Source organism: Phodopus roborovskii, unplaced genomic scaffold (genome assembly GCF_943737965.1).
Source record: "Phodopus roborovskii unplaced genomic scaffold, PHOROB, whole genome shotgun sequence".
Classification (NCBI taxonomy): domain Eukaryota; kingdom Metazoa; phylum Chordata; class Mammalia; order Rodentia; family Cricetidae; genus Phodopus; species Phodopus roborovskii.
The window spans coordinates 22,094,008-22,113,949 of NW_026126433.1; the positions used below are offsets into that span (position 1 = coordinate 22,094,008).

General features: G+C 36.8%; 1 protein-coding gene across 2 annotated transcripts in view; it reads right to left on the bottom strand.

Annotated features, from left to right (window-relative positions):
* Window positions 1-19,942, bottom strand: part of Pla2g4a (phospholipase A2 group IVA) — a 141,787-nt gene that overhangs the window by 34,511 nt on the left and 87,334 nt on the right. For both annotated transcript variants that reach the window (XM_051185940.1, XM_051185941.1), the window contains 3 exons: window positions 13,823-13,959; window positions 6,508-6,730; window positions 5,371-5,485 (listed from right to left, as the gene is read on the bottom strand). In XM_051185940.1, coding sequence (XP_051041897.1) covers window positions 5,371-5,485; window positions 6,508-6,730; window positions 13,823-13,959 — 475 coding nt within the window. The remainder of the gene's footprint in view (window positions 1-5,370; window positions 5,486-6,507; window positions 6,731-13,822; window positions 13,960-19,942) is intronic.

Genomic DNA, 19,942 nt, shown 5'->3' on the forward strand with positions numbered 1-19,942 from the left:
AGTTCATTTAATAGCAGCCACTGTAATGTTTGTACACTGTCCATAACATGATCTACATTTAAGTAACTCTAAAAAGGATGTCTGGGGACAGACTTTTTGCTTTCCTAGTTACCATTCCTTTAGCTTATTACATGAACTCTCTTTTATGATTGCCTCCTTTGAAATAATAGAAAAGTCTAGTGCTGTAGAGTCTATCAGACATATCATTGTCACCACAGGCATCATCACCAAGGTGCTGCACCCTCTCCCTGGATCTCCACAGTGACTTCCTAAAATATCTCAACCCTCTCTTTTTCCTTATGCATTCCAACTCCCCCATTTTCACCCACTGGGCTCAAAATAAACTTGGGGAAACAGAAAGGACAGAACACCAGGATCAGTTGAAAGCCTCCTCCTGCATTCTTACCCTGTGATTGAAAGGCAGCTACCCTCCATCTGCTCACGTTGAATAATCTCAAGTCAAATTTTCTATTACACATCATATTATTCCATCCTAACCATGCAAGCCCCTAACCATGCAGGCCTTTAATCACGAAAGCCCTCTAGGCATTAGTCAGAAGTCAAGGCCATTTCCACAGGGTCTTATACTTGATGTTCCTTTCTACGATTGCATGGCTTCTCTTAACATTTAGCTTGAGGACATTGTTAGAGATTCCTTATAAAGCACCCACATCATGTACTCCCTTCCCGACTCCAAATAGTCTGCCATTCCCATTTTTCTCAGTTTACTTTTCTGAAATGATATGTCCCAAATATATTATTCAACAACCACAGTACAACAACCACAACACAATCCACTACACTTTCTGTGACTATCTTGTGGTAAAACTTGAACTGAACTCAATGTGGGACAAGGGTCACTCTTCCTACATTAGTTATCCCAGTCAACTGGGAATGCTGACACCTTCCATTGGAGAAATACCAGGCTGTCTATTAGACTCCATAGGGATAATGAGCTACATCAATTATGAGCACAATTTTAACTTCCAAGCCTAAAACATTTGAATGTCCAAGAAGTGTGCTGTCATCATTTTAGAAAATAGACCATGCTTCAGATGTACAGTTTACTCAAGGGAGAAGAACATTAGCCTTTTAAAAAGGAAGTTGTAAAATCCTAATTGCGATGAGATAGTGTTGGCTCATTCAAGTCCAGGCTGAATGGCACATCTAAGGATGCTCCATTGGAGAGAGGCCGGTTTAGACTGAGGAGTGTGGCATTGGTGAGGCAGGACTTGCACTGAAGCAGAAGCTAGTCAAGAACCTCCTTTGCAAGTGTTTTAATTTCTAACACTGTCTGGGAAGCTAACATGAATTTCACTTTGATTATCCCTGTGGAATTGCTGCTGTTGGCTCATACACTGTGATGACAGACATTTTTAAAATGCAGGTCTACCCTCCAGTCCTTGTTGAAGGCCTCCTCCTGTTATTCACCTCCAACCCTCCAGCTGTTGACTCACACATTTCAGTTTCAGCCTCTGTCCTGTATCCTCACTTGCTCATTCCCCACATCCTGTTCAGCACTACACTTGGATGCTCCATCATCACCTCCCACTACCCCTGTCTGAAGAAAAAAAGAAAAAGAAAAAGAAAAAAACCTCATCACCTTCCTCCATCTCTAACAACTTAGCTACTCTGGGAAACTACACTATCACAGCCCAGATAAATGTACTATTGATGTTCTATTGATTGGCTGATTCACTGATTGCTGAAATCTCTGACTCCAGATGTACTGGCATTGAGCATCTCTACTTGTCTCTTCCTTGAAGACTATCTCCTTGGTCTCAGGATCTCATCACATTGATTCAAAATTAACTTGGAAATAAAAGTTCCTGCTTCTAACATCTTTCCTTTCTCATCTACCTGAATTAACTTACCAAGGGACTTTTAAAAACACTTTTAAGAGATTTATTATTTTATGTTTATGTGTGTTCTGCCTACATGTATATCTGTGTGCCACATGTATGCCCAGGGCCACAGAGTTCAGAAGAAGACACAGATCCTTTGTAACAGACAGTAAAAATGTTTGTGAGTTGTCATATGGATACTAGGAACCCAACCCAAGTCTTCTTCAAGAGCAGCAAGTGTTCTTCAACTGCTGAACCATCTCTCCAGCCCCTCACCAAAGGACTCTTTTGTAAAAATGCCACTAGCCCAGTAATTTCATTGCCTAGCCTCAAAGCAATAACTGTTTCCCATTATCATAAAACTAAGACAGCTGGAGATACAAGTTTTCCTAACTCCATACTGTATTCTTTCTCATGGACAGGGTCTACACCAGCATGTGTGCAACTCCCAGGCTCCTCAATAGGGAGCAAAGAAATGTTAGTGACTTCTCAGAACAGACTGTTAGCTCTTTTTTTAAACATGTCCATGCTGTTCCTATTCAAAGATGCCTTTTACCCTCAAGTCCAAATTAAATCCTATTCCAATCACCCAGGTAAAGTATTTGTATGACTATACTAAAGCTATATAATGCTATCCTATATCATATCTACATACTTCAACCAACAATTCTATTTCAGATGTACATTATTAATTTGTTCAGGTTTTAGTTTTGTGTCTTCAATGAGATTATACGTTCGGGAGAGGAAAGGCAATGAGTTTCAGAACTATGGTTTCTGTTGTAATAGCATGAAACCACACATGAAGATGTACATCTATAATCCCAACAACTTGGGAGTTTAAGGCAAGTAACATGAGATGCATATTAAGGTATTTTCTCAAAATTGATTAATGCCCAATCCATAATCATAAGTCATACTCAGTACATGTAAGTTATTCACCTTTGGGAAAACATAAATGATGTTTTAAATCTTCTCAGCAATGTAACAGAGTGGAGGAGTCAGAACATTTAATGGTTTAAACACTAATGTTCATTAGTTGAAAACCTTCCAAAGGAAAAATCGTCTAAATCTGTTCCAAGAGTCTGAAAGAAAAACATGCTCTGGTATTTATGAAGCAGAATTGTTGATAAAACTTCTATTAGTTGATTAGGGTTTTTGGCATTCTAGAAAATAATTCACTGATTTTCTTAGCCTTTCTCTTCTGAAAAAAGGTGTTTTCAAGCAATAAAGACACATTTTCACTCTTCTTTCTATGATTACTTGAGTAAAGCTACTTGGTCATGTTATGCAACTCAGAATGGCTTATCTGGGTACCAAATTCCCATAGCTAATGGAAGACACAACTTGACCTTTCTTATCACAGAGACTTAACAATGAAGGTCAATGGTGTGTGGCATCTCATAGTCATATTTCCAGATCAGATCTATGCAGACCCAAGATCTACAACCAAAGAGGAACCTGGGCCATTAGCTTCCAGAAAAACTACTTATTCATATTTTAGTTACTTTTCCCTTGCGGATGGTTGTCAACAAAAAGCTCAGAGAAAATAGTTGCTAATGTGAAAAAGGCTATAGTAATTGTGACAATAATAAAATACTTCTATTTCTACAACTGTCAGTTTTATGTATAAATCAGGAATTTCCATTTTTAACTTCCTCCACATGGTAAAGGTAATGGATAATAATATTTAAAATAGCGAGAGATTAAATGACCTGCCAGATAAATTTTAATATAAAAGTTAAGGCTTGCAAATTAAACTCTCATGCTCTTCTCACCTTATCTCAATGCTTGTGGGGTAAAAGATGATTTCTCCAACTACCCTGATCTCTTACTAGAATGCTCATGCTAAGGTACCAGTAAGAGCCCAAAATTTCAAGTTTTTCCAAAAGGCTAGAGGAGGTACAATTTCATCACAGCACTTAATTCCTATATATAATAAAGTCTCAAGTCTACAGTATGAACCACACCTTGGTCAAAGCTGTGGTCCTTGTTGCTGTTGGGCATAATGTTTATGCCTAATGCACATCTCCCTCCAACTTTTGACAGCCCGGTAATTAAATGCACCTAGATATAAAAAATCCTATTCATTTTTAAGATCTTGAAGAGTGATATTTTTCTTATGCCATTTTTCATAGAACACTCTAGTTTCTTAAAACATACAGAAAATTAATTGTTGTTTGCCACTGAAGTAGTTTCTATATTTCATCACATGCTTTGTCAAAACTTTATTAAGAGATACATGAATACAGGCTATAAGAAGTTGATGGTAATTCACCCCCAAATAGCTGAATTCTTCCTCCATTTCTTTAATGCTTACTGCAAATTTCCCAAACAAATGACAAGCTCTTACAGATAAAAACTATATGTTGTAGCAAGAGAGAGGAGTAACTCTGAGAGCCAATAAAACTGCATCCAACACGGTCAGTAGCCAGATAAACCAATATGAAGCTATTAAAAAAACTAAGGCTTTCCAATGTCAGTTCTCAGTTCTACTGTGGACTACCCTTAGGCTGACCACACAAATCACACCTTGTCCCTGAGATTTTACTGGCTCTTCTGTGGATCAAAGTTAAAAATACTTATCTCCCTAGGTTCCAGTGAAAGTGGATTAAAATAATAAATATGAATAGCAATTCCTGGAAACCATAAACTCAATAAATCCATAACACTAATAAATACTTGTACATTAGTGAACAAATCACTTCCTATAAACTATTAAGGATTCTTACATGAGAGCATTTGACCAAGGTAAAAAGAGAAGTAGATTACAAAAGCATTATGGATTTACATCTGCTAATCCATGGTGCATTTTTAAGAGCTCAATGTGAATGAAATTACTGAGTAGTTTATCCCTACAGTCAATGACCTCCCTGTGTTGTATATGACTGTGACTGGGATTCCTCTGGAACAAATGCACTTTCACAGCACCCAAGAACTGACACCATAAAAGAAACAAGCAGAACATTATTATTAAAAATAAGGCATTTTGCCTTTCAGCCACAAGTATAATCATGGCTTTAAAACACCAGGCCTTAGTCAGGCAGTGGTGGCGCAAACCTTTAATCCCAGCACTTAGGAGGCAGAGGCAGATGGATCTCTGTGAGTTCAAGGCCAGCCTGGTCTACAGAGTAAGTTCCAGGACAGTCTTCATAGCTACAGAGAAACCATAACTCAAAAAACAAAACAAATCAAAAAAAACCCAAAACAAAACAAAAAACAAATAAACAAACACAAAAACAGGTATCCTACTACCAGCAGTCATCAGAAAATGTACCATTCAGCAACTGACTGCATTTACTATTAAGTCTCCATTTCAATGATTTAAAGGAATAGACACCACGGGGTCTTGTCAAAGACCCTTTCCAATCAGAAAAGTCATCTAGCTTATTATTTTTTACATTTCAAACTGTCTTAAGTTACAGAAAACATAGTATAAATAGTAACAAACTGCTTATGATTTTTTACATAAAGAAAATCATTAGAAATCTCCATTTCAAGGGATGATCTGACTAGTAGGACAACATACCAGCAAACATCAGCTCTGACACATCAGGTTTGACATGGAGACAGGTGAAGAGAGGCAAAGGGCACCGGGCTGTGCTGACCTTTTCCTTCAAACTACTCAGGGTCGTGTTCATTCTCTGTCCACATGTACAAAAAGAATGAAATGGCTTTAAATGCATAGACATGGAAATAGATAAAAGCTATTTGAAATAATATGTTCAAGCAAATTATTTGAACTTTCATAATGAAATTAAGTCCTATCATTTCTGAAAATCTCTGGTCTCAAATAGACAATAAAAATAAAGCTCTGTGGGAAAAGTGGAGGAAGACTTGGAAGCCTTGGTACTGGAAGCTAATTCTTGGCTAGAGTCCCTGGCATAGGCTGTCCTGTCTCCCCTGCTTTATCTGCAGATGAAATGTCACCCAGTCACCCAGTAGTGACACATCAAAAAATTTGTTTCCTGTGTCCCATTTCCTTTTTTGACTCTTACCAAACAAAGACTATGATAATTACTCTGCCACCTTTATTTATTATTTTAAAATATGCTATAATATACATACATACATACATACGTGTGTGTGTGTGTGTGTGTGTGTGTGTGTGAACATGTGCATGAGTGCAAGTGCTCATATATGTATATCTCTTTGTGTGTGGACATATACATATGAGTGCAGGTACTCATAGAGGCCAGAGGTGCTGAATCCTCCTGAACCTGGAATTACAGGAAGTTATAAGTTGCCAGATATTGATGATGGGAATTGAACTCAGGTCCTCTGCAAGAGTAGTGCATGCTCCTACCTGCTGAGGAGAGAAAATATCCCCTTTTTGTATCTTTAATAGTACTTGTATTCACCATCTCACCTAAAGAGATTACCATTCATGAGAGGGGTGGACAGTGAAATTATTTTCCAAAAGGAAAATATAAAAGTTTCTTCATACATGTCAAACTAACAATAGTTTTAATGAGTTGGTGAGTTTGATGTAAAGAATCCTAACATCTGGCAGAGCATGTGTGTTTAACACACACAATGCTCAAAAAATAAATGGAGTACAGTAAACTGTAAAAAACGTCTTGTATCTGCTCTAATGTCAGACATTATAAAATTAATGTATATTGCCTACTACAGTTAAAAGGATTATGATTTGACCATGGCTTACATTTTGAATTAGTGTTTCTCCTATTAGCATCCCAAAGATGTCTGTAAATGTGACAGGTTGACCAGAACTTTTCTTCTTCCATAAAGACTCAACATATCTTTTAACTTTCTGTGGTGTGAGAAGTAAGAGAGGGTTGTGGCTAACATTTTTCATTAGCTCTTCATTAATCTCCTCTGGACCTTTTTCTGGAAAATCAGGGTGAGAGTACAAGGTTGACATGTACCTGTAAATAAGTCAAAACATCATTAGTAAAGATAAAGGACATTCCATAGAAGTCTCCAAAGAAAGGAGGCACTCTCTAGCACAAGATAAAGATATGGTGGTAATATTTGGCTAACTTCTCCATCTGGTTGAAGGTATTAATTTATTTAAGAAATAGGTATGTCAATCAGAAATTATCTGTTCTATGAAGGCAGCAAATTAGGGGAGAATGAATCTATGAGGGGAGAGTTCTCACAGTTGTCAGGGAAGCATGGCCAGACCTACTATCCACTAGTCTGCCAGGAATGATTGTTCTTATCATACTTACTGGACAAGGATGACAACACTTTTGAGTCATGTATAAACTGACCTTTTTGAATGTAAAAGCAGGCAGGAGTCAGGAACTGGATAATCTCACTTTCCATGATGCTGATCTACATGGAGAAATTGTGTTGTCCACTACTGTGGATGAACGGAACTCATAACAAATGTTTTTTTTTTTTTTTTTTTTTTTTTTTTTTTTTTTTTTGCCTCTTTTTAAAATTGTGCAATGGCCAACAAGTTAAAATCCAAAACTTTGCCAAGATAGAACTTAAGGCTATGAACTTAGGTCAAACACCCTAGAGAACAATAAGGCCTTTCTGACTGATGAGGCCTGCTGGACACCAGATATGTGTCCACTTCAAGTGATACCCCAAATCCTCAGGAGCCTGAAATGTATAATCCAAATAAGAAACATTCTGTTCCTGGTCTTCTTGCTACAAACCAAAAATTTTTAGTATTGTAGAGCTCCTACAGAAAGATCCTTTACTTAATCTGTTTCCATTAATAAATTCTGATCAGCTTCCAGAAAAATACACTTTTATTATTACCATTTTCAGTCTTGATACACAACCTGCAATATGCAACAACTTACTGTCTGGACAGAACAAAATACAATGACAGATACTCCATAACCCAGTCAAACACATTCATAAAGTAGTACATGTTTTTATCTATATGTATACCATCATGACTTATCATCTAGTTAGGAAGGGGAGCCTAACTCTGAAACCTGCTTTTAGGCACTATTCTGGTTAAATGTTCCTATCTCTTGTCTTAAATATTCATAATAGCTTGCAAATACTCTTTTCTTCTTTTTAAGAAAGAATTGGTAAAGTAAATAATAGACCCATATAATCAATTGATGGGAGATTTCATTCTGTATATGTTTCTCATACTGGTTAATGAATAAAGCACTGTTGACCAATAGGAAAGGAAGATAGGAGGGACTAGGAGAGGAGGAGTCAAGATGGAGAGTCTGGAGAAAGCAGAATGCTGGCTGGCTCCCCAGTAAGAGAAGACCACATGAAAATGCATAGATCAGCAGAAATGGGTTAATACTTAAGACAGGGCTAGCCAATAAGAAACTAGTACTGGGCCAATAACATTATATCACATACAGAGTCTCTGTGTGTTATTTGGGGCTGGCGCAACGGCAGGACAAGACTGGCAGCGCGAGGAAAAACCCTACTCCTTACAATCAATTAATAAAAAAGAATCAGAATTTAAAACATGCCCTATCTTCTAGTAAACTCTATTATTTTTTTCATTGATTTGTTTTTATTTCTTTGGTTTGTCTTGTTTTTCTTTTTTTCAGAGTCTCTCTATTATGTATCTTTTGCTGTCTTGGAACTCACAATGTAGACTATATTGGTCTCAAACTTGGAGAGATCCACTGGCCTCTGCTTCCCCAGTACTGGAATTAAAGACACATATCACCACATTTGTTTTGTTTTGTTTTATGGCCTCACTATGATGTAACTATGTAGCTTAGAGTACACTTAAACCAATAAAGCTACTGCCAAAGCCTTTGTAATTGTTCCCTCACACTGGGTACATTTAAGTATTTAAAAATCTTACCACAACTCTTGTTAGTACAATCACCAAATAACTATAAATGTATATCATAGAGTACCTGAAAGATACAGTCTCCATCTACTTGGATAATTATCGAAAAGTCTATATTATGATTCATACTCATCAACAAAGACCCAATGCTTTAGACTCCGCTAAGCTTTAGAAGATGCATACATAGCTATAGTTATTTATATTTAAGGACATCAGAATATTTGAAAATAAAACATTCTTTAGAGACTCTCATATACTCAGCTATGAAGATATCCAGATTATAGCTCATTCTTTCTGAGAGTTTTATAAGGGAATTATTTGTTTTATTACTAAGAATAGTTGAGGATTTAGCTCTGTGGTAGAACACTTTGATAGCATGTAGGAGGCCCTGAGTTTAATCCCCAACACGAAACCAAACAAAAAGCAACACAAATTACTAAGGATAACTTACTTCCATATCAATGACTTACTAAAATGTATATTATTTATCTTCACATAGATTTCATGTTTTTGAATTATAGAAAGTTTAACTCTAAAGCTGTATCACATGCTACATGGAACATTAAGTCTTTCTGAATGAGACAGAAAGAATGTAAGCAAGGAAAGCAAAACTTCACATCAGAGATTAGTTGAGTCAGAATGATTTTTTTTTTTTTAAGGCCAAGTGAAAGGGATTGGATGTAGTCACTGGAAGCTGCTATTCCTTCTGTGCACAGACAGATATAAGTATCCAAATTCTATTTACATTCACTACAACTTCTTCATTTATATTTAGCTGAATTTTGAATGAACCAATATGAACTGTAACAAGTACTCTTCCCAAAGGCTTGCCACTAGCAGGATCTAAAGGCTCACCTCCTGCCTTATATCTCTCCCAACGTTTGCCTATTGTTATTGCAAAAGAAAACTCTTCCTTAGTTGTGAAAGGTTTAAAATCTCCAGAATGTATCCATGCATACAGCTGTGAGCTGGCCATTCTTCTGATCACAAGGAGAATGGCTACCTTCTATGCCCTGTTTCTATTCTCCAAAAGTGAAGGAAACTCATTCAGTTTCACTCTACCTCTACTTTTCATTTTTCTCAGGAAGTATTTGGCTGAGGGATTTAATCTCCAATATACAAAAACAAATCACAAACACCTAGACTAGTTTATTGGCACTGAGTCAATGGTCTTTGTTATTCAACCCTTATGAATACATATTCCTTAGAATTCACAAGAGTGAGTTGGACGTCCTTACCATGATATCATTGTGTCTAGCTGGATGTGGATTTTGGCTCTAGTGGTAACTAAAAAATAGAATAATAGGCAACTAGTTTTTCTATGAATCTCTTTAAGATTAAATGTCTTTCTTTGTGCCCTTGGTTTAACCCAGAAGAAAATATAATTTGATTTCTGCATATAAGACTACCCAAAGCTCACATAAAGAACTCCAAGTGATAATTCCACAGATAAGTCTTCATTTTCATCTCAATTATACCAATCAAATTTCTAAAACAGAGTGTCCAGGGTATAATTTCTATAGAGCAAAGAATGAACTAGTCTTATATTTACTTATGTAAAAATCTGGAAGAACTTAATTATAACTTTCAACTTATTAATATAAGATACCTCATTGTTTCAACATAAATTGATTTAAATGTAAATATTTTCAATGCTGTAACATCCCTGAAGGAAAAAAATACTAAATACAATCCCTATCTTCAAATCCTGTAGCCCACAGTGCAGATTTCAAAGTATTAGTGCCCTAGCCCTTGGACTCGCTGAATTAGAACCTTTAAATTCATACATTCAGACTTTTATACTCAAGAATGTGCCAAAATAGTTATCCTTCCCAATCAAGAATCCAAATAACATACAAAGACCCTTCACATTGTTCTAGGAGTCCTCCACACCAGTGAAAATTTTAAATATCAAATTTTGTTAGCCAATTTACCTGATGGGGCCCTATTCCTATTGTCTGAAGACATGGAGACACTTTGATCTCTCTTTAGCAGGTAATTCCATACAAATATGGTGATTAAAATTACATAATATTTATAAAGCCCCTTCCAGTGCTACAAGATAATAGCTTCTCTAAGGAGGAGAATTTTGTTAAAAGCCTAGGCAAGAGAACACCGAATTACCATCATGACTCTCCTAGCTTACTCATGCCAAGTCTTCTGAGTTTAAACTTAATGAGTCACAGGAATCATCCAAAAATAATTTTAGAAATAATTACTGTAAAGGCAGCTACAGTTATAAGAGAAGCTTTGTCCAACCTGAATTTTGATTTTGTGATCCCAGAGAACTGTCTGGGAGGTCCAGGGCTACTATACATATATTTGTACTATGTACTATCATTTATGCCAAATTATGGTCATGTCTCCATAGAATATGAAGCATTACAGGAAACTTAAGTGTAATTTGTTTTTCCAAGTCTTCCTGAATTCCTTCCTCTGAACTTTTTACTTTCTTACCTATCTGTGTCAAACAAGAATCATTAACATGAATCAGCCCCAACCCTTCTTGTATCTCAGGAAATGCCACCTCCTCTCAGTGCAGTTTTCCCCATGTGTGCATTCTACCTTGTAATCTGTCTCTGTCTGTGTCTTTCCTGTCTATAACATATGACATTTTACTTGCTTGTCTTCAACTACCTCTATGTGCCGTCCCCTTTATCCCAGGCATCTACCTAAATATCCAAGTCTCTTAAATTTTTAAAAACAAAACAGGTAAACCTTATAAAGTCCTCAAACACAAACTTTATTTTTCCCCTAACTGGCCAGGATTTTTGTTTGTTTGTTTGTTTTCATTTTTCAGTTTTCACATTGCCATACTTAAATTTCTGATTTCAGTTAATGTAATTTCATGACTAAAATAACTTTTACTAACTTAATTAGACAATTCCTAATTAAAACCACATTTTCCAAACTCAGGCTAAGCTTGGACTCTCACCATCCCTGACCTCTGGGACCTATCCTTCACCTGACTCTCTCTCTCTCTCAGGCCTTCTTGCTGATTCTATTAGTTTTCTTCCTCCTCTGTCACATTTTGGTGTTCTCAGAATTCTACAAATTAAACTACTGGGTACCATAGCTCAGGCAGTCAGGTGGTAAAAACTGTGGAATCACTAAAGCTTGCTATACAGATACAATTTGGCAAAAGGAGGTTATAGAGGAAATCTGGTGTCAAAGAGAAAAGCAATGTAAGTAGCTAATGGTGATGCAAAGGACAGAACAATCAGAGAGGACAAAGTAGAACCCTAAAGGAGGACAATATATGTGATTGTCACAGCACTTAGCTCCAAACTCCACCAGAAGAAATCAAAGAAAATATGTACCAACAAATATAAATGTGAAATGGCCTATAAGTGAACATTTATTAAAAAGATTTAAATAGAAATGGAATAAAAATGATGAAGTTAACATTTAAAGGGAAAAAAGGTAGAGCAGACATCCTGTCTATATGAAAGTGTGTACAGATTTAAAATCTCTTCCATTGCATATGACTTAGTCTCAGGTTCCCGAGAAGAGTACGTAAGAAGATATTGTCCAAATCTACGACAAAGGAAATGACTACAGATCTAATCTATGTCACAAATACATAATTCTACCTAAAGAACTAGATCATTTATTGGGTGCATTTAAGAAAATAGACCTCTTGCTGTATTTGGTAAAGAGCAAAAAGAATCAAGTAAATATTGAGTGAAGAAATAAAACCATGCAGAGGCAAATAATAAAATTATTCGTAAGAGATTGGACAGAAGGGTCCAAGTGTTTTCACCACATTACTCATTCAAACAGGCAGGTGCATGCTCCTTCCTTCAAGGGAAATAATGACAGACTACACCCTGTCTTCAGAAGACATCAATCATGTTAAGGGTACAATGACAGTGGCAAATGTGGCCCTGGGTTATTAGTTATTTAACCACAGAACCTGGTTCAAAATATATAGGTAAAATTTTTTAAGAAACTCTACATTATGTACATAGGAAGCCTTTATAATGTGTAAGAAGAGGATAGTTAGCTCAATTGTTTAGAGCATGGTACTAACATCATATTATACATATAATATAGTATAAAAAATGTTGGAATATGGACCTTAAGGCTGGTGTATCTAGTGATGAACAAATCACTTGACCTGTTAGTCAAATTTTCTTTAGGTAAAAAAGGAAACTTATATCCACCTCATGGGATGAAATGACACAGACACTTTAAAATGCTAAACATATAAACTACAACAGTACAGTACGTGAGCTTTACCATGGCTCAGTAACCAACTCAGCCTTTTAGGTCAGAGGTAGACATAATGAAATAATACTCTCATTTGAGACATAGGAAGAAGACCATCTATTTGATTTCCATCTATCTATTTCTCTTTGAGGAGATTCAGGGTTGGGGTTGTTGTGTGGGGGGGGGGAGGTTCAAGACAGGGTTTCTCTGTGTCTCCCTGGCTATTCTGGAAACTAGCCCTGTAGACCAAGCTGGCCTCAAACTCAGAGACCTACCTGCCTCAGCCCCCCGAGTGCTTGGATTAAATGTATGGGCCACCACAACTCAGTCATTGATTTTCAATATGTTGGTCTTGGGTAGACACATCAAAATGTATGTAGTATCTCTCTGAAAATGCTATATACATATATTTACAAAAAGGGAAATTCACATGACATGAATGTTATCCGTGGAGGTGTTACAGTGATCCACCTAGTTCAGTTGAGTTTAAATAAACTTAAAGGACTAATTTAATATTTTGTTAGATCGCAAGCAATGAGGCCTCCTGCATCTGTGCTGCTCAGAGTCATTTTCTCTTCTGTATTTGCAATTTTTTTTCCTATTTGCCCTAAAGAGGAAAATGAATACCTAGTGAATCATATAGACTTAGACATGTTTTCTGGAGGACTCCAAATAAGCAAATTATAGGAAGATTAAATTAATTATGGGTGGAGTATGCTGTTCCACTACTGTCGTATTTATCTAAAATTATCTTCAACCAGGCTATCCTTCTTTTATTTTAAGTTATTTTAACTACAATTTTTGGCTTTAAAGAGTAAACAGATGGCCGAAGTTTTAACTAAATATAAACGCTCATTATAACAAGACATCCTTAAGCTGACTGTAGCATCATACTGAAAGATTTTAGTAATTTGAAGTTAAGATTCAATTTTGTAAATTGCCATGTCCTAACATTTGAGCCGGATAAATTATAAATCTTTAGAAAAAAATAGAATTAGAAATGTATACTTACCATGTGGAGCCAGAAAGACCAGCAATGTAGGTAGCACAATCCAAAATCCCTGATTCGTACAGTGCCTTCATCACACCAGAGAATCCCACCATGGCCCGGAAACCCCCACCTGAACCCAAGATGGCCACCACAGGCACCTGGAAGAAAGCAACACAGAGACTGTATGAACAGCAAGACCTACCAATTAACTCATTTCCAGTTTCAACTCTTAAGGTTAAAAATGTTTCACATATATTACTCACGTGTAGGTGACATTTAATTTTTTTTGCATGCTCATTCATTTTAGTTTGTATATTTAATGTTTTTAAAAGGGTTTCTTTTTAAAAATCAAGAATAAAAGTCAACTGAAAAGCAGATATTATTTTAAATAACAGTTATAGTAACAACCATCACAGCAAAGCTCTGTGCTTGTTCAGTCTGTTGCAGTCTGCAGCTGGCTTTCAGGACCATTGTTTCATTTGGTCCATCAGATAACCTGAAAGGTCTAAACAGAGTAATGATCCTGCTCTCAGTCTCACACAGCTGACAAAAGCAACCTGTTGGTTGGGTAAGCAGCTTGCTCTCAAGGTATATTCACAGGGAGAAACTTTAACATTCGACGACAGAACTGAAGCGGGGACTGTAGTCAGAAGCCATTTGAAAGCTAAGCACCTACAATAAAGGCTACATCCACAGCTAATAATTAGTACAGTCGAGAATCAAACTAATGTCCAAGGAGCACTAAAAGCCATGCTCCTTCTCCTTTGGCATTGTTACAGAAAAAGGAGAGATTTATTGAAAGAAATTCTGGATGCATAGGCAAACTTTATTTCATACTCGTGTATAATCAAATAATATCAGCATATTCTGTGTAATGCATGAAGAGTAAATTTGGATTCTAAAACAATCTTCTGAAAAATCACTCTGAAATAACAGAGTAATAACGTGTGCATCTGTTAGTCCTGGCAGCTAGTTGAAGAGAATCAGATAAGAAATGCTGTTAAAATGTTTTTAGGTTATATTTGGACATGGCATCATTAATATTTGCATATAAATGTGTCAAGAAATACCTCACATACTTTCACGTAGGATTACAGGAAATGAACTTACATTTACCAAAAAAATCCTGTGTTTTGATTTTCAGTGTGCTGGTATGGGTTACATCTCTCTTTATGTATGAGAGTGTGGATACCCATCTCAGCCCTTCACCAAGGGAGAAGTTGCTCAAATTAGAGACACCCTAATAACCAGCTTACTCATCAGATTTAAATTCCACAGCAACAATGATGGAAGAGAAAGATACAGTTTAGAGAAATTACTAAGTGGACACATAGAGCATGCAAAATGGCATCTTATTTCAAAGGGTACCAATAAGTAAAAGTCCACCCCACTTAATCATAAGAAGTTGCATGTTTCAGAACAATTTCTGAATGATCAAATGATCAAATTTTGATCAAAATGATTAAAAACAGGAGTAGTTGTTGTTTTAAAGCTGAGTATTTAGGATCATAAACTCTTAGACTACTAGAAACCTTAACTATTTGGGTTCTCTCCAGGCAGGAAAGTGAGGATATTACATGTAACAGTTATTGTCACATGGTACTATACAATCAACAATAGCCCCCAACACTGTTTATAATGAGCTATTCTGTTAAGTAACTAGTATGTATTCTACACATTTTGCTGGATACATCGCAGCCTTGATGTTCATTTCATTGACTATAAGAGACATCATCTCCACTTTATAGTTGAAGTATTGCAGAATGTTAGTTTAAGGAGTGTTACATTTGTTTATGGTGTGGAACACTTATTTTAATGATGCAAAGATGTGTTGTATTCTTTAATGTTGCTTGTTTAACTCTGTGAAGCTGTGTTACTTTGCCTGTCTAAAACACTTGATGGTTTAATAAAAAGCTGAACTGCCAACAGCAAGGCAGGAGAAAGGATAGGTGGGCCTGGCAGGCAGAGAGAATAAATAGGAGAAACCTGGGAGGAGAAAGAAACGTAACAAAAGAAAACAAGGAGAGAAGGACGCTAGGGGCCAGCCACCCAGCCACACAGACAGACATGGAGTAAGAGTGAAAGTGAGATTACAGAAGTAATAAAAGGAAAAAATTCTAGAGGCAAAAGGTTGATGGGATAATTTAAGTTAAGAAAAACTGGCTAGAAACAAGCCAAGCTAAGGCCAGGCATTTATAAGAAAGAATAAGAAACCATGTCATGATTTAGGAGCTGGGTGGCAGCTCCCCCCCAAAGAAGAGTAAAAAGAGAACAACAAAAACAACAACAACAAACATTTTGGCACCCAACATTGGGCTAGAGTAACAATACTGAAGCACAAGTTTAACTCGTAAAATCCTTCTGAACAGCAAGAGCAGGACAGGGACATCCTTGACTTGGAGGCTTTCTTAAGACAATTCTTGAGAGGAACAACCCATTTTTCCACACTCAGAGGGCAACTATGAAGTACTGATGAGAAAATGAAGATATTTACAGGGAACAGGAGAACAGGAGACTAAGAGACACAAAGGTTAACATGATAATAAAGAACGTTTTATGGTAATGGATGGTATTGGTCACATAGTCTGCGGTGTGGATTATGTCTAAGTTGATTATTTCTGAAAAGAAGGTAAGGGGTAGCAAGAGTCAAACCAGAATTCTAGAAATCATCTTCAAATACATAAATTTCACATTTTTAAGTGCTATTATACTTCACTATCCATCTATTTCAAAACAAACAAAAACAAAAAAAAAATCCAGACAAATTTGATTTCTCTGGGAAGATTTACTATTTCTTTTTTTCCACTAAGAAATGCCAATCAGGGGTGGCAGCACCAACTGCTTTTCCAAAAACCCAAGATGAAATACCCACTGGACATCCACACTAATATACTAATGTGGCCTGTGGACATGCACACTAATATGGTCCATGAACATATATAGTAATATGGCCTGCAGACAACCATACCAATATATCAAATGGGTTTACATTAAGAGACAAATCCTCTCATTTAAACTTTCATCACTTCATTCACAGCCAGATATTGGTGTGCCTCTGTTTTGGAACCCTGATATTCTTTTTCTCCCTCTCCCTCCTCCCTTTCTTCTTCCTCCTCCCTTTCCCCTTCCCCATCTATTCCATCCCTCCATAAATGTAATGCTAACTCTGCCTAATTCTGTTACCTAGATCACATAAAATATTTATTGAGTGTCATATTTTAGGAGATATTCCATGATACTGGAAATACATAGGTAAACATCACAGACCTCCTCACAGTCCTCATCAAACTTATATTCTGATGGAGAGAGGAGACAAGTACTTTTAGATATAATCATGATAGATTCTGAAAAACAAAAATGTAATTTTAAGTGCCAAAGAAGGACGTAATGCAATCAACTTCATGTTTTGAAAAGTTCACCCTGAATTTGGGGTATATAGAAAATGGCAAGGAGGAGGAAAGTTACAAGAGGAGATACAGCGAAAAATGATGCTGCTTTTAGTTTTAGGAATGCTGAGATGGAGAAAATGAGAGATTCATTAGTGATTAAATCAAATACAAAAATAAGGAGATTAGATAAGAAAATCAAAGAGCCATGATGAAGTAGAGCAAAGTGAAGGAACAGTGTTTCAAATACTAGGAGGACATCTGCCATCAGCAGCCGTGCAGTTGGGAAAGGTGGAATAAAACAATATTGGCATCTATTTGTCATGGAACTGATGCCGTAGAACAATGAAGGCAGATGCAATGCCTGAAGCATGAAAGGATGCCAAGTGAGCTGAGAATAGCATATGTTTATTTTTATATAAAATATCCAAGCAGACGCTGACCACATAGATGAGGAGGGGACTGAAAGGGCTGAATAATTAGCATACTATGGTTCCTAAGAAAGGCTTGTGATATGTGTCTGATGTGGATCTGCATTTGAAAGAAAAGGAAATCTTTTCATTAAAGCATGAGAGAAACTACAAAGGAAAAGCATAGGCTGCATGAGTCAACCTTAGGGCAAAAAATTAGAAGAGAAAGATTTATGGATGTCTTATCTCTTGACTTTAATTTGCCTTTGATTAGGAGCCAAGTTATTAGTTGAAAAGAATATTGGGGGAGCTGAAGTAAAAAATAAAAGGGTTACAAATAACTGAACAGCAAGTAAGGAGCCTAGGATTATGAGTCAAGAATCTTCTGATGGGGGGAGAGGACCATGAATGTAGAGAATGGCCTTTGCATTCCAGCAAGCTCATTCCACACGGCATGGCCAGTACTCTCCCATCTTCCCACAAGTTCTAGCATCCTCCACTCACATCTGTTCACTTAATACATCATTAGTTTATTTTGCTTAAATATCACTTGTCCAAACAAAGGTTTAAACTCACTAAGGAGCTTTAACTGCCACCCATCTCAACTTTTATCTTCTCCAGAAGCTAACACAGTTGTCTCAATCAGTGATAGAGGACAAAAATCAAAACAACTTGAAATACAATTTCTAGGCTCTAATGGTCCAACAATAGCAAACAAAGATGGAAACAAAAAGAAGTTATAGAATTGCTGGCCAAAGGTTTATTATTAAAAGTAAATGGAGGGGGAAAAAGCCAAAAAAAAAAGTGAGTGGTATGATAAGAAGGCAGTTTTTCCAAATACTAATAACCAAACATAATAACCTGTTATAAATTTCTCAAGAGACCTGTCAGGATGACAAATATGATGCACAATAAAAAAGAATCAGCTCTCTACATTTTTAAAAATAGAAATTTAAATGGAGTTTCACTTTCTCCCTTTGTTTCTTTCTGGCAGAAATCCCTCACAAGGAACATTGTACAGTTACTTGGCTCCACAGTAGTCAAAGGCATGTGAACTTCAGCAACTGGCTTGCCACATCATGGCTCCCTGAAAACATAGCTGGAAACTTGCCATCACTTGTGGCCCTCAACTAATACCTGTTGGAAACAGGATCAAATACCCATACATAAACATTGAGTCGAACTAGAACCAAGATGCAGATGGAGAGGACAAGATCAGGTGGCAGAAACACATATAGACAGCTTACCTGAACAAGGAGGAGCTAACGGCCACTAGACTGATAGCTGGGAAGCCAGCATGGGACTGACTCAGGCCCCCCTGAATATGGGTCTCAGCCAGAAGGACTGAGCAGTCTAAGGGACCTCAGACAGTGGAGCCAGGATGTATCCCTGGTGCACAAAAGGACTTTGCGAACACATCCCCCATGGAGGGATAACTGCCTTAATCTAGAGACAGGAGAGAAGCCCTAGTCCCTACTTCACATGACCTGTCAGATCTCCATTTCACATGACCTGTCAGATCTCCATGACCCCAACTGGATAGCATTCCCCTACATATGGAATTGGGGTGGGGGGATGGGAGGGGAGGGTGGTTAGAGTGCATATGAGAGGGCAGAGAGAGTAAAAGGGAGGGAAGGAGGGAGGGAAGAGGGGAGGGAGAGAAGGAGTGAGGGAGGGAGGGAGAGGGAACTGGGATCGACATGTAAAATAATACATTAAATTAAAAAAAAAAATGCTTTGACTCCAAAATTTAAGTTCAAGGACAAGTTACTGGGGAAAAGGATTTCTATTTTTGTTTCCACAGAAAATGAAAAGATATGGATTCCTTCCAGACTAATGTGGTTTGATCAAGCCAGGCCACCTGAAACATAGTACCAGGTGATCCTACATTCAAAACAGCTGGACAAAGCAGCCTGACAGATTAAGGCCAGGATTTCTAAATCTTCTTCGAATTCCCCATGACAGCGCCCCTTACCAGCAGGAAGTAGTTTGGAAAGAACAACGCCCAAATTCCCAAATATTGTGTATAAATGTTTGTTTTCATTTAAATGGACTTGGTTATATAAAATAAAAAAAAGGTAGACTGATGGAATAGAAAGAAAAATATAGACATAGAGTATATCAGGTAAATGATAATAGATACATACATACACATACATACATACATACAAAGATGGATAAGTAGGTAAGTAGGTAGGTAGGTAGGTAGGTAGGTAGGTAGGTAGACAAACAGAAAAATAGATTGAAGGATAGATCATCCAAAAAGATTATAAAATGTATTACTGAATATTTACTATAAACAAAAATGTTAAAGAAAATTTCAAATATTGTACCATCAGTAAACT